General features: G+C 39.5%; 1 protein-coding gene across 2 annotated transcripts; it reads left to right on the forward strand.

Moving 5' to 3' along the window:
- Positions 1 to 603: 603 nt before the first annotated feature.
- MRPS30 (mitochondrial ribosomal protein S30) lies at positions 604 to 7,201 on the forward strand. Of its 2 annotated transcripts, none has more exons than XM_081090334.1 (5): positions 604 to 1,259; positions 2,608 to 2,753; positions 3,466 to 3,571; positions 4,895 to 5,071; positions 6,836 to 7,201. In XM_081090334.1, the coding sequence occupies exons 1-5, from the start codon at positions 617 to 619 to the stop codon at positions 7,123 to 7,125; spliced, it is 1,362 nt and encodes a 453-aa protein (XP_080946460.1). In that variant the 5' UTR covers positions 604 to 616; the 3' UTR covers positions 7,126 to 7,201. The 2 variants fall into 2 exon arrangements, 1 of the variants encoding a protein (XP_080946460.1); XR_013995953.1 differs by having other exon boundaries at positions 615 to 1,259; positions 4,895 to 5,915.
- The last annotated feature ends 5,830 nt before the right edge of the window (positions 7,202 to 13,031 follow it).

Below are 13,031 nucleotides of genomic sequence, written 5' to 3' on the forward strand. Positions count from 1 at the left end.
GGGAGGGAGGGGAGAGATTAACCAAAGTTCTCATATGCATACTAGAGGCCCAGGTGCACCCATGGGGTCCCTAAGCCTGGCCTGGGGATCTGGCCAAAACCGGCAGTCGGGCATCCCCGGAGGGGTCCTGGATTGGGAGAGGGCGCAGGCCAGTCCAAGGGACCCCACGGGTGCACCCACTGGGCCTCTAGAGTTTAATAGTACGTTCCAAGCCCGAGAACTAAAACAGAAAAGAAGCATGTGCCCTACAGAAATGAAACCAGTAAAGTTAGCCAAGCGCTGGAAGCTTCTGTGCAGAATGTTCCTTTATGATTTCTGGCAAGAAGCTTGTCCGGATGGGAGAAGTAACATAGGCGGCCAGATCTGCTTCATGGTTTCATTCCCACGCGCCAGACCCGCGGAAGACGTGTAGGCTCAGGGCTTCTGCCTCTCAGCTACCCAGGCTTCAGGTCACTAGAAACTAAGTTGGAGGAGTGATCTGATTGGCTAAGAAACAGGTGACGCACATTCCTCAAGCCCAATGAGAGCCGTCGCCCCCCTTACGACGGCCTCAGATCCTGCTTTCCGATTGGTCCTTAGTTGCGGAAACCCACCTCCGGCCGGAACCCTGGCAAAGATGGCGGCGGCCAGGTGGTGGCGGCTGGTGCCCCGCGGCCCGGGGCGGTCAGTGCACTTCGCGGCCCAGGCCGCCGTGGGGACCCCGGACGTCCCCGGCGCAGAGGGCGCGGCGGCCCCTGTGGCGCGCTACCCGCCCATCGTGGCTTCCATGACGGCCGACAGCAAGGCGGCCCGGCAGCGGCGAGTGGAGCGCTGGCAGGCGGCGGTGCACGCGGCCCGGACGGCGGACGAGAAGATCCGCATCCTCACCAAGATGCAGTTCAAGAAGTACGTGGTTTACCCGCAGACCTTCGCGCTCAACGCGGACCGCTGGTACCAGGGCTTCACCAAAACCGTGTTCCTGTCGGGCCTCCCGCCGCCCGCCGAGCCCGGGTCGCCGCCCTCCGATTCCGGGTCCCCGCCCGCCGAGCCCGGATACCCGCCGGCCGAGCCCGCGCCCCCGCCCGTCCCGGACCTGGCGACCCTGCGCGCGGCCGCGTGCGACTGCCTCCTGCAGGAGCACTTCTACCTGCGGCGCCAGAGGCGCGCGCCCCTCTACCAGCAGGTGGAGACCTTCGCCTCGCCCTTCCTGGACCAGCTGGTGGCCGCCCTCATGGGCCTGCTCAGCCCGCACAACCCGGTCCTGGCCACCGCCGCCCTCGGTGAGCCCGGGCCTGCCACGCGGGGCGGGGGGCGGGCGGGCGATGTCAGGGGCCCACGCCGCCTCCGATGTGCCCCCTCTTCATTCCTCTGTCCGTGTTCCCAGTCCTTGGACCTCAGCTGGGGACAGCGCGGTGCAGCAGCGGTCTCTGCGCTGGCAACGTGCAGACTGGGCGCTGCCATCTGATGGTCCAGCCCTGGGCTGGGCGCCCCGGGTCCGCGGGACTCGGCCTTGCTGGGCCTGGTGAGGGTCCCGCCCGGTGACCGGCCCACCCAGTGGGAGAGCTGTGCGGGCTCAGCCAAGGGGTTCCTTTCCGCTCGCCCACCCAAACGTTACCCGATCATCTGTCAACGTAGGCACCACTTTTAGCGTTGATCTTTCTCGTTTTCAAAATGAGAATTAGGGCCAGAGTACTTTGTCCTGAGATTGAAAAGACGAAAGGCAGTATTGGTTCAAATACCTAACGTGTACGTTCATTCAGTACTTAATTGTGTGCCTGGCCCTGTTCTGCATGGGATATGTGCCAGCTAATTCATCCTCACAATAACTGTGTACAGTAGGTAGCATGGTGTCATGAATCAGAGCTAAAGCAGGCGCAGAGATGGAAAATGTGCCCACGCAGAAGAGCCTGTGGCTGATCTGGTGGTCAGGAGTCACACCCAGCCATTCGGGGTTTCCAGTGAACAGTCAGCAACTTCTCCGTGCAGACAGGAGAAGCAATGAACGGGGAGACAGTTTTAAAAATTAGTGTTTCTGACGTGTCCATCGTTTTGTGCCTCCCACACACAGTAGGCATCTTAGTGAATGTTGATTGTGCTGATGCTATCCCTGGAGGTGTGTGCTCCCGGAACCTTGTGGAGTGCCTTAACTCCCCTCTCAGCGGGGAAGGGAGTGGTGTTGGGGGCGGCAGGGACTTGGACTCCTGACCGATGGCCTAGGAAAACTTAACCTTCTCAAGGCTCAGGGTCCTCTTCTGTAAAACTGATAACAGCTGTGCATACCTTTCAGCCTTACCGTGATGATTGAATTAGTCATCCACAAGACAGCTCTGGCTCCTATTAAGCTCTCTGATGTGTGCTACTCCTGTTCTTGTAATTGAGAAAACTCTTTAGTTACAGTGTTTACTGCAGTGATGGCACAAGTAGACAACACTTAGTTGAGCCTTATAGTTAAGTCATGATCATTTAAGTTAAATTACCACATAATCCAGACTGTCTATTTATAGTCATTTTGATGTGTGTGTTTTTAATGAGCACAATTACTTTTGAGTTCTATATTGCTGAGTTTAGTATTCTAATAATAACCAAATGTATCTAAGTGGTAAGAAAGTTTTGAATATCTTTTGGTAGATTGTAAACGCCCGGTTCACTTTTACTGGTGGCGTGGTGAAGAAATCATTGTTCATGGTCATCGGAAAGGGCGCGTTGATGCTGTGAGATACCAAATAAATGATACACCACACAACCAGATTCGAATGTCCAAACAGCTGCCAGAGGTGAGGATTTACTGCATGTGTACCTGTTGCTGTGGGATGTGGAAATGTCACAGGCAGGCTAGATAAAGGGTGTGGTAGAGTAAAAAGGTTTGGGGGATCCTATGCCTTTTGAGATTCACTAAAATATATCTCTGAAATTCTTTTTCAGCTTTTTAACCTGCTATAGTATATGTATTCCCCAAAGGTCAGATAATCATTTTAAGTGAGGTTAAGGCATCCGTTTTCAGGAACATAGAAGTCTTTATTTTTTTTCTTAATATAAAAATATGAAAAATGGATAATAGTTTATGATTATAATTTACAGTACCTACACTACCTAATCACAAATCAAGGCATTTGTTAGAGTTATAAACGTCATTTTATGTACTTACAGTTCTTTTGGAGAAAATAAGCATATTTTAGTGTTGTCTATGTGTTCATATCAGGTTGGTACATATTTTCCTTTAAAAATACAGATAGTGAATATTTTAGGCTTTGGGGGCCATAAGTCTCAGTTAGAACTGCTCATCTCTGTTCTTATAGCCATGCACCATATGAAAATGAATGTACATGGCTGTGTTATTTGTAAGAACTTTATTTGTAAGAACAGGTGGCTGGTTGGATTCGGCCCATCGTTTTGCAAATCATCTCATTTTAAGATTTTAAGTCTGTTATGAATATGAGTAAAATATACTCGTGTTGCTGTGAATCACTTATGACTTTTTCTTTTAAGTTTGTGCCACTGGATTATTCTGTACCTATAGAAATTCCTGTTATGAATTGTAAGCCAGACAAACTTCCATTATTCAAACGACAATATGAAAATGCCATATTTATTGGTAAGTTTCTCTTCTGATGTATTGTGCCATAAATGTGTCCTAGGTGTCTTGTACAAATTTGCATAATTCTTGATGACCCAAGGTTTAGTCTATCAACAATGTAATTTATAGTCTCAGGTTCTTGTAGTATGCCTGAAAATTAGGAAGAAAATATTCTTTCAGTCACCATTTAAAATTTTACTTGTTTCAACTGAATTAGCAATATTTATCTTTAAAATATAGTGATACTTACAGGGTTTTGTTGATGTATTTTATAGGAAAAGTAATTGGTGTTTTTTGTGAAAAGTAAAAAGTGTAGAACTGGGCTTGAGGCAGTGAATGGCTTTTTTACAAAAGTCTGCTGTTTGTTTCACAGTGTGAAAACCACCAGGAACATAAAAATTAATAAGGTCTGACATCTGCCCTTATGCAGTTTATTTTTTTTGCTGTTTTTTTCCCTGCGGAACATTTTAAGAAAGCTGCTTAAACTAATCCTCCAGACCTATTTTATCAGCCCCTTCTCTGTCACTAAGTCTTAGAGAGTGAATAAGGGGGACTTTTGACTTTACCACTAAAGAATGTCAACGTTTTATAAAATATTGGTAAAGGGCATGGTAGGGTAAAAAGGTTTTCTTTATTTAAAATGTAGTATAAGAACCAATTATATTTTTAAAATTAGGAACAAGCTATGTAATTATTATATTAAAATAATAAAGTAAGTTTTTGCCCTGGCCAGGGGGCTCAGTTGGTTGTAGTGTCATTTGGTACATGAAAAGGTTGCAGGTTCCGTTCCCAGTCAGGGGACATACCGGGATTTCAGGTTTGATCCCTGGTCAGGGAAGGTGTGGGAGGCAGCCCATCGATGGTTTTCTCTCACACTGATGTTTCTCTCTCTCCCCTTTTCCTCTCTCTAAAAATCAATAGGAAAAAAAAAATATCCTCAGGTGAGGCTTAGAAAGTAATAATAAAATAAAATTAAATAAAGTAAGTTTTTAAAGTCATGAAGTATTTATCTCCTTTTCTGAATATGATAAGAACAATGATGAAGCTCCTTAGTTATGACTAATGTGTTTGAAAAACTGAAATAATAAGAACTTTTAATCCATTTTATATATAATTTTTTTACTTATCCTGTTTATAGTGAGCGACTTGGTGACAGCTAGCAGACTACTTCCATGTGAAATGTAACTTTATTACAATAAATACATAAACTAACCTTCCCGTGTGTATGTTACCGATCACGTGATGGGTAGAGGAGGGGTGGGTTTAGAGAAATATTGAGCACATGTGCTCTAGGTGTTCTACATGTCATTTCATGTCACATGTTTCTCTTTTGCTCTTCAGGCTCAAAGACAGCAGATCCGTACTGTTATGGTCATACCCAGTTTCACCTGTTACCAGAAAAATTAAACAGGGAAAGGCTCCTGAGGCAAAACTGTGCTGATCAGATAGAAGTTGTTTATAGAGCTAATGCTATTGCAAGCCTTTTTGCTTGGACTGGAGCACAAGCTATGTATCAAGGTAAAATGATGGCATTGTTGGAAGATACCTGACATTTTAAAAATTTAGTAGTTCATTTCCTTGGTTGAGTCTTAACATTTCGAAAACTTGCATTACCAAAAAGCATATTTGCTTTAAAACCCCCAATTAAATATTTTACATGTGCAGTTGTCAAATGGCACTTGGGTAGTGACGTGATCTGTTATTTGACCACTTTGTGTGACTGTATTTTTTCTGATGGTGTTGTCGGGCATTTCAAAGACTATAGAGCCCACTAGTCAGCTCTGTAGATAACAGCAGCTTTCTGAAGCTAGGGAAGGAAATGCTGTGGTGGATTAAGTGTTAGGTTAAGTCCTAGCTATTCTTTATCGTTTACTAGAAGGCCATATCTAGGATGTGGATCAGGGGATTGTTCATCCAGTAAATAGAATGTTTTTTATGTATTAAGCACTGTTGGCCTTGGGGAAAAAGTGCTGGATAAGGCAGGCAGACCCTACTCTTCTGGAGCTTATAGTGAGGAGAATAAAGGAGAATAAACAGGTAAGGTTTTTAGGTAGTGGTAATACTGCAAAGAACATTACTAGATAGATAAGGGCTAGAATGATTTATGAGGCACAGGTTTAATGGAGATGTGGGGCAGACTCTCTGTAAACACAGTCATTCAGAGGAGGACTCAAGAAGAATGAACAGAAACTGAATGGTGAGGGGCTGCTAAGTATAAACTCTGGGAAAGACACTGAGGCAGACAGAATGGCAAGTCATATCGGAGGCGGAACAGACTCGAGGTGTTTGAGGACCATGAAGGCTGATGAAGAGAGGAGGAGCCAGAGGCCATTTCACCTAGGACTTTTAGAGCCCATTTGAGGTACTTGGATTTCATTTTAAAACCTGAAGTGATATAATATATAATGAGTTTAATCCTATATTAGTACCCAGGAGGGCTTTTAATACAGATTTAATTATTGCCAAGCCCACGTTTTTCCTTTTGTATATATTTTAACCTTATATTCACAATTGTTGATTTGCGTTGCTATAATAGAAACGGGAGAGGAATCTGTGTTGAAGATCTGTTTATTCATGAAGGATAAGAACTTTTTGCAGTGTAATTCCTTATATTAACAACATTAGTTATTGACCATTTCCATTGCAGCTGGTATAAGGTAAGTGTGGGGAAATAGCTATGCCTGGTCCTGGCTTTAGGGTTTTAAGTATTAAAGCCAGTCAGCCTGGATAAGAAGCAGTTGGAAAATTGAGTAGTTCAGTTTAAGGCAGCCTGGCTCCTTATCACATAAGACTCATTAAGTGAAATGGCAGCAACTCATAAAACCAATTTTGAGATACATAAAGGAAGACACAGAATTTGTATGAGGACCTGGTTGAAGTCCTTAGAAAGTTCGTTTTTTTTTTAAGATTTTTTTTTTTTTTTTTTTTTTTTTTTGTAGATGTGGTGAAATAAATGGCCTTCATGGTTATTGGATGATAGATGTTACCAGTATGGTGAGCAATGATGTAGTTAATACCAGATGCAGGGAAATCTTCACAGATACAGAGCTGCTCTTACAAGAAGTGAATTAAGGTTGAAAGCAGTTGAAGACAGAAGTTGTTGAAAAGATGTATCGTGAGTTAGGGATACTAGATGTGATGAAATAATTTTAATGAGATCTTTAGGAAATTGGCAGGTAAAATATCTAGGTTTTAGCAGGTATTTGATACCCCTCTAATACATATATTTTGTTTGGGTTAAATATATGTTAGTGTAAATTTCAGTATAACTTTCTCCTCTAGGATTCTGGAGTGAAGCAGATGTCACTCGACCTTTTGTCTCTCAGGCCGTGATCACAGATGGAAGATACTTTTCTTTTTTCTGCTACCAGTTAAATACTTTGGCACTGACTGCACAAGCTGATCAGAATAACAGTCGTAAAAATATATGTTGGGGGACGCAAAGTAAGCCTCTTTATGAAACAATCGAAGATAATGATGTGAAAGGTTTTAACGATGATGTTCTACTACAGATAGTTCACTTTCTACTGAACAGACCAAAAGAAGACAAATCACCGCTGTTGGAAAAATAAGAAGAAACATTTGACTCAGGACTTTGGGAACCCTTACATTTTACTGAAACAACAATAAAAAGAATTTTAATGACAAGACTTGTGTTTGCCACATATTAAATGCACTGATTTTGAGACAAGCATTTCTTATGTTAATCTGTGATTAACATAATCCTCTCATTCTGCTCAAAACACATGGTGAAAGATTTAATTTTAGATATAGTATGTTGATGTAAAGTAACTTTATATATCACTAAGTGATGAGATTGATTAAGCTTTCTTCAATCCTGGTATTGCAAGTGATTATAAAGGTAATATAAGGGTACTAATTCAAATGCTTATGAATATATAGATAATTTGTTAATATTTTCCTTTTTAAAATGTTTTTGTTAATATGATAATAGAATTTTCAGAGTCCTATTCAAACTCCTTTAAAACATACACATTATTTTACAAATATAGGAAACTCAGTCCCAGGGAAATTGAGTGACCGTTCTAAAATTAACATGATTAAAAGCATAACAGATGAATTATATGCAGTTAGATGCTAGCATTTAGCAGTAATGTTCACATATTTCAGTTAGTGTTATTTGCTCTAAGATTAGGACTATGTCTGCTATGTTCCCAAATCAGTTGTCAGTTGTTAAAGTTGTTAATTTTGCTGAGAATTAAGGTTAATTCAAAACATTTTTAGTGAGCAAATAAATAAATAATCATGCTTATACTTCTCACTTTATATAACCTGCTACTGTGAATATTTAAAATACCCCATTTAGTACTCTAGCCACATGACAAATAATTATGGTTTTCCTTCCTCCTCTACCTTTCTCATTCCTTCCCTCGCTCTCTTTCTTTCAAGACAAAGGTCACAGTTACATTGATTGAAGCCTCAGAAGCTTAGGGACAATTGTCAAGTGATTGCTGAGCTGAAGGGAACAGTATTGGAGAGTTTTCTCTGCAAGGTGTTGTGCTGTGTTCCGTCTTTAACCCACTACTCCAGTTACCCAGGGTGCTTTGTAATGTACTTCATTCTTTTACTTAAGTTGTTTCCAAAGCTTGGACTACTGTTCTCTACCCTTTGTCCTGTCTGTTCCAACCTGCCTGTTGCATTCCGTTAGTCCTTAATGGAAAAATGATGCATAGAGCGCAACCTTACCAAGTTCCAAGTAAAATGGTATCTCAATCTGGGCGACCACTTTCTAATTTATTGAACTTTGAGCAGTTCGAGTTACCAGCCTTGATTTTTGGCTTCCAAAAAACAAAGTAATCTCATAAAGTTGTAAGGATTAAATGAGCTAGTACACGTGAAAGTGCTTTTAGAATGCTACGTAATTAAAATATTTGGGATTCATTTCAAATGTCATTGCTGTCCCTAAGCTGATTATATTTAACGCATCAATTAAATTTACATGGTTCATACAGAAAATGAAAGACTTTCTAAGACATCTCCCATAAGGGCCCAAAGCAATACAATTAATCCATGAATTCTTGAAAATTTCCATGAAACAAACCTAAAGTTTAGAATGATTCCCAAGTCATTTTATAAACTTGTTTAAATTATTTAATTACTAAAAACCAATGGGTTAAATATACATTTCAATATAAAATGCAGAAATCCCAAATAAAGTGATAATATGCCAAAATTCAATAGTAATGAAAATAATCTACCTTAGTAGGGTAGAGTTGCTAGTAGTCATGGAAATTCAATAATGGATTGGTATTATATAATAGTTTGTACATAAGTCTGAGGTTTAATACATAGCTTGTGATTTTGATCTTTTGCATTTTTAAAAGGTTACAGTTAGAAGATAATTTGATTTGTTTTTTAAAATCTGTAAAGGAACTGCCATTGGATTTAAAACGCAAGTGTAACATTCTTTAGAAATGAATTGAGTTGATGGATGGGAAATCCAAGTTGATAAATTCAAATAGGACCTCATTTTTTTTTTTTACCTTTTTAATTTTTGAACAAAAGAAATGAAGTTTTACCTTAGTGCTTGCTTAGTGATATATAGACTTAATCAGCAAAAATTCATACACCAGCCAATTTAGGAAAACTGAAAACAGAAGAAAGTAACCATCCTTAAAATAAATCAGTGTGTAATGATTATAAATTTGATGCTTTAATATTTTAATTGAAACATGAATCCTCAGAATATTTTTTAATGAAAATTGTGTTGATATAAACATATTCACAAATCTAGCATCTTCTGGCTGTGATACATATATGTAAATGGGAATCACTCATTTTGCTATGCACTTATGACCTTATTCACATTATTCAGATGTGCAATGCAGCAATATGTATCCAAATAGCTTTATAAATGAGCAAACTGTACTTTGATTATCACTGTAATTCTAGGTCTGAATGACAAAAAACATCCTGAAAGCTCCTGTGATGTTTAGCCACGTGGAAATTATTTCTTTGGATCAGCAGTCCAGGTGAAACTTTTATTTGTAAATTAAATATATTTATGCTGTAAGCACTTTGTTAGAATCTTCAACAGACTTGCAACAAGTTTTCTCTTCCTCGTCAATAGCACTGATAATGAAGGTGGTGGGATTCACCAGTAGAGCTGGAAGGGGCATTGGGGTCATTTAGTGTAGCAGCTGATCTTTGCTTATGCCTTTCATCTGACCCCACCCAGTGTGGGTTTTTGTTTTAATTGTTAACATGCAAAGAGAGACTATAAAACATCCACATTTCAGATTCTTTGGAAAAATTGTAAGATCTGGTGACTCCAGGTTTACACGCTTGCAGGTTAACATGGACAGGAACTGGAAATTGTGCTGGGTCCCTACAGTTTTTCACAGTCCTCTCACTTCTAATTTCGCTTGGGGAACATTGTCGGGCATACTGCACTAATTTCTGTTAAATGTTTTATTCTGAGGCCTTGAGTTTATGACACCAGCTTGGTCCAGCTTGTGATTAAGAACTTGTAATACTGGTGGCAAAACTCAACCTTTACAATTACTTTTTAGGCTTTAGAAATCTGTTTTTCAACAACAAATATAGTAATGATAAATTCAGAAGAGTTCGCTTTCATTTGTGATAATTAAACCAGATGAGACGTGGCTTTGGGGCTGGAGGATGAGATATAAAGTTATCTGGCAAAATAATGAATGTCTGCTTCCTTCCTCTTCGGCTGCATAAAGGGCAAAATGAATCCTGACTTTTGTTTTGACAGTTTACTTAAGAGGCTGGGAGGAATTTTGTCCATTTTTATAAAACTAAAATTGGCAACCAGAGAATATTTGGAACTACAATGGGTGTTTAGGTTCCCTTCCTACCCTGAGTCAGATTGTCTCCAGCACCACACTCCCCAGCTGTGGAAGAAGTCAGGATGCTCGTACAGCTTGCGCCCTCTTACATGTTGAGCCCATCAGACTTACGAAGGGGCCCTAATGGTGATTCAAAACCAGACTGGCCAGAAAGCTGCAAGGCGCCTTTAAAAACAAAAGCAAACAAAATAGGGGTGGGAGGGGACGGGGGGGGGGGGGGGGGCGGGGGGGGCTTTTGACATTTTCCTTAAATGATGGTCTAGATGCCATATTTGGAAATATCAACTTGGAGGCATTAGCTAACAAGATAGTGACTAATTGGCAGACTGGTATCTGAAAGAAAAGACAAATCCAGAACTGTGAGCCTAGTGTTGGGCCTGCTTTTGCTCTAAAGAGGGGTTCTGTTAACTAAGAGAGGAGGCTGAGAGAATCAATGGCATTGAACAGCCTTGTGAGAATACAGGACCACCTAGGGAGGACGAAGGTGAGAATATAGGACCACCAACGCTGGGACTCTGGTAGAACAACTTGGTTTGAGACCCTGAAGGACCACATCCTTGGGCTAAGGGTGAACCAAAGTAAATCATTCGCAAAGAATATAACCTAGCCTTGAGTCAGCCAGATAGCGCAGAAAAATCTGAAATCTTCAATGTGGATTAATGTGCATCAGGGATCTGAAAGGTGCAAATCTTGAAAAAGAATGTTTTTCTAGGCCTCATTTCTACAAACAGCTCTTCTAATACAATATCTTCCTATAATAACAGAACAAGAGGAGAAAGAAAGCAAGCATGAAAACTGGCAGAAACAATACAATAGAAACACCCAAAATGGCACCAAATATTTGGATGTGAGACAGATTTTATTTAATGTATATTATATTCAAGGAGATAAAGAATGTTGAGAATTTCAGCATAGTATTGGAAAGTAAACAATGGAAGTAGTGTGGAGAGGAGATAAAGAAGTATATTCATTGAATGTCGGAGCTTAGAAATAAGGAAACTTGGGAAAAGAAACAAAGGATCAAACTAGGTTTTAGGAATTCCCTTTGTTCTTGTACCAGAGGTCATGGACAGCGATCTGTAGCAGTCTTTGTACAAAGCACTATATCATTTGTTGGGTAGTTGATATTTTCAATGTTGATTACTAACATTATGCCAGAGAATAATCAGTGGAAATGTGTGTCTATAAACTAATAGCTAGTGCATGTTATTTTATCTTCCATATTTTCTGTTTGTTCAGGATTTTCAAGGTGCACTCATCATATTTATTTCTGAGAATTGTACAGTTTTCTTAAACAAATAGGTGTTCATTTTAAAATTGGCCATTACCTCACAAGAGGGTAATATTTGTAAATATATTTCAAGTTAGCATACATTTCAGTAAATCGATAGTTTAAATGTCCTAAAAACAACAGGACACAATGCAGGTCAAGAACCAGTTTTAATTTATCTCACAGGTGATCTGTCTTTGTTCCGTTTACCTATAATGGAAAATCCCCTTAATGTTTACAGGATTTCTTTATAATAAACCATTACTATGTCTGAAACACCCTTTTCAATGGGCAGAGTTGAACAGGAAACAACAATTTGTGAAACCATGTTACCTGTGAATGTGGTAAGCAAAGTCCTATATAATCTGTCATTATAATATCTATTTTAAGAATTTGCAAATTTAATGTTCATATCTGTTGCATATTCGTTTGAAAATGATCTCCAGCTGGATTCGTGATGAGTAAGATTCAGGAACTGTCCTTATAATTTGAATAGATGTACAGGAAGCTAGGGAGAAAAGGGAAAGTCCATGGAGAGTAATTGCTTAGTGCCAGGTACTGCATTAGCATTGCAGCAGTCAACATTTCGCATTCATACTTACTGGAAACTCGATGAGGTTCAGTTACTTATCATAGACTACCCAAAAGGACACGTAGATAAATAATATTTATAACCACCCTCGGTAGGAGTATCCAATAAGGTTTATGAATTTATTTGTATATATCAAAGCATATCTTATGTATTAATAAATTTTTATCCACTCCGGTGAAGAATGGATAAGCTTTAAATTTAGTTTAGAAAATCAGATTTTCATATTGCTTTGTTTTTTAGTTTCATTTTGATATGCAGAATATCAATTATTTTTGTTGTTGCTGTAAAATACATGATTATTATAGAAAATTTGAAAAGCAGAGAGGAAGGTAATATGCTGCTAACATTTCGGTTTATCACCTTCTATTTGTGCATTTTTGTTGATATTTTATGTTGTGAGATTATACATTAGTTACATGTTTTTACGTCTTTATTTCATAACCACTTTCCCAGAATATTATTTTCTTAAATAGTTTTTTACTGGGGTATTCAGAAGGTGGTTGAGTAATAACAGTATTACACACTAAAAGAGAAATACATTAACATGAAATTTCCATAATAAGTTTGCATTCTTTACAGGGAGGAAAAGAATCACAAAATGTTCAATTATTAAAAAAACCTCAAACATGATAATTATTTAAGATTAGCTAATGTAGGCGTAAATATATTTAATGTTGGACTAGTTAGTTCACAAGTACATAGATAATTAAATCTTGACTTTCAATATATTTTTAAGACTTTCATATCTCACCACCTGGGTATGATTCATAATTGGAAATATAA

Source organism: Myotis nattereri (genome assembly GCF_964212035.1).
Source record: "Myotis nattereri genome assembly, chromosome: 4".
Classification (NCBI taxonomy): domain Eukaryota; kingdom Metazoa; phylum Chordata; class Mammalia; order Chiroptera; family Vespertilionidae; genus Myotis; species Myotis nattereri.

Coding starts and splice junctions, on each gene's coding strand:
- MRPS30 (XM_081090334.1), top strand. CDS start 617: ATGGCGGCGGCCAGGTGGTGGCGGCTGGTGCCCCGCGGCCCGGGGCGG. Junction 1,260..2,607: donor CCTGGCCACCGCCGCCCTCG/GTGAGCCCGGGC, acceptor ATCTTTTGGTAG/ATTGTAAACGCCCGGTTCAC. Junction 5,072..6,835: donor AGCACAAGCTATGTATCAAG/GTAAAATGATGG, acceptor TTTCTCCTCTAG/GATTCTGGAGTGAAGCAGAT.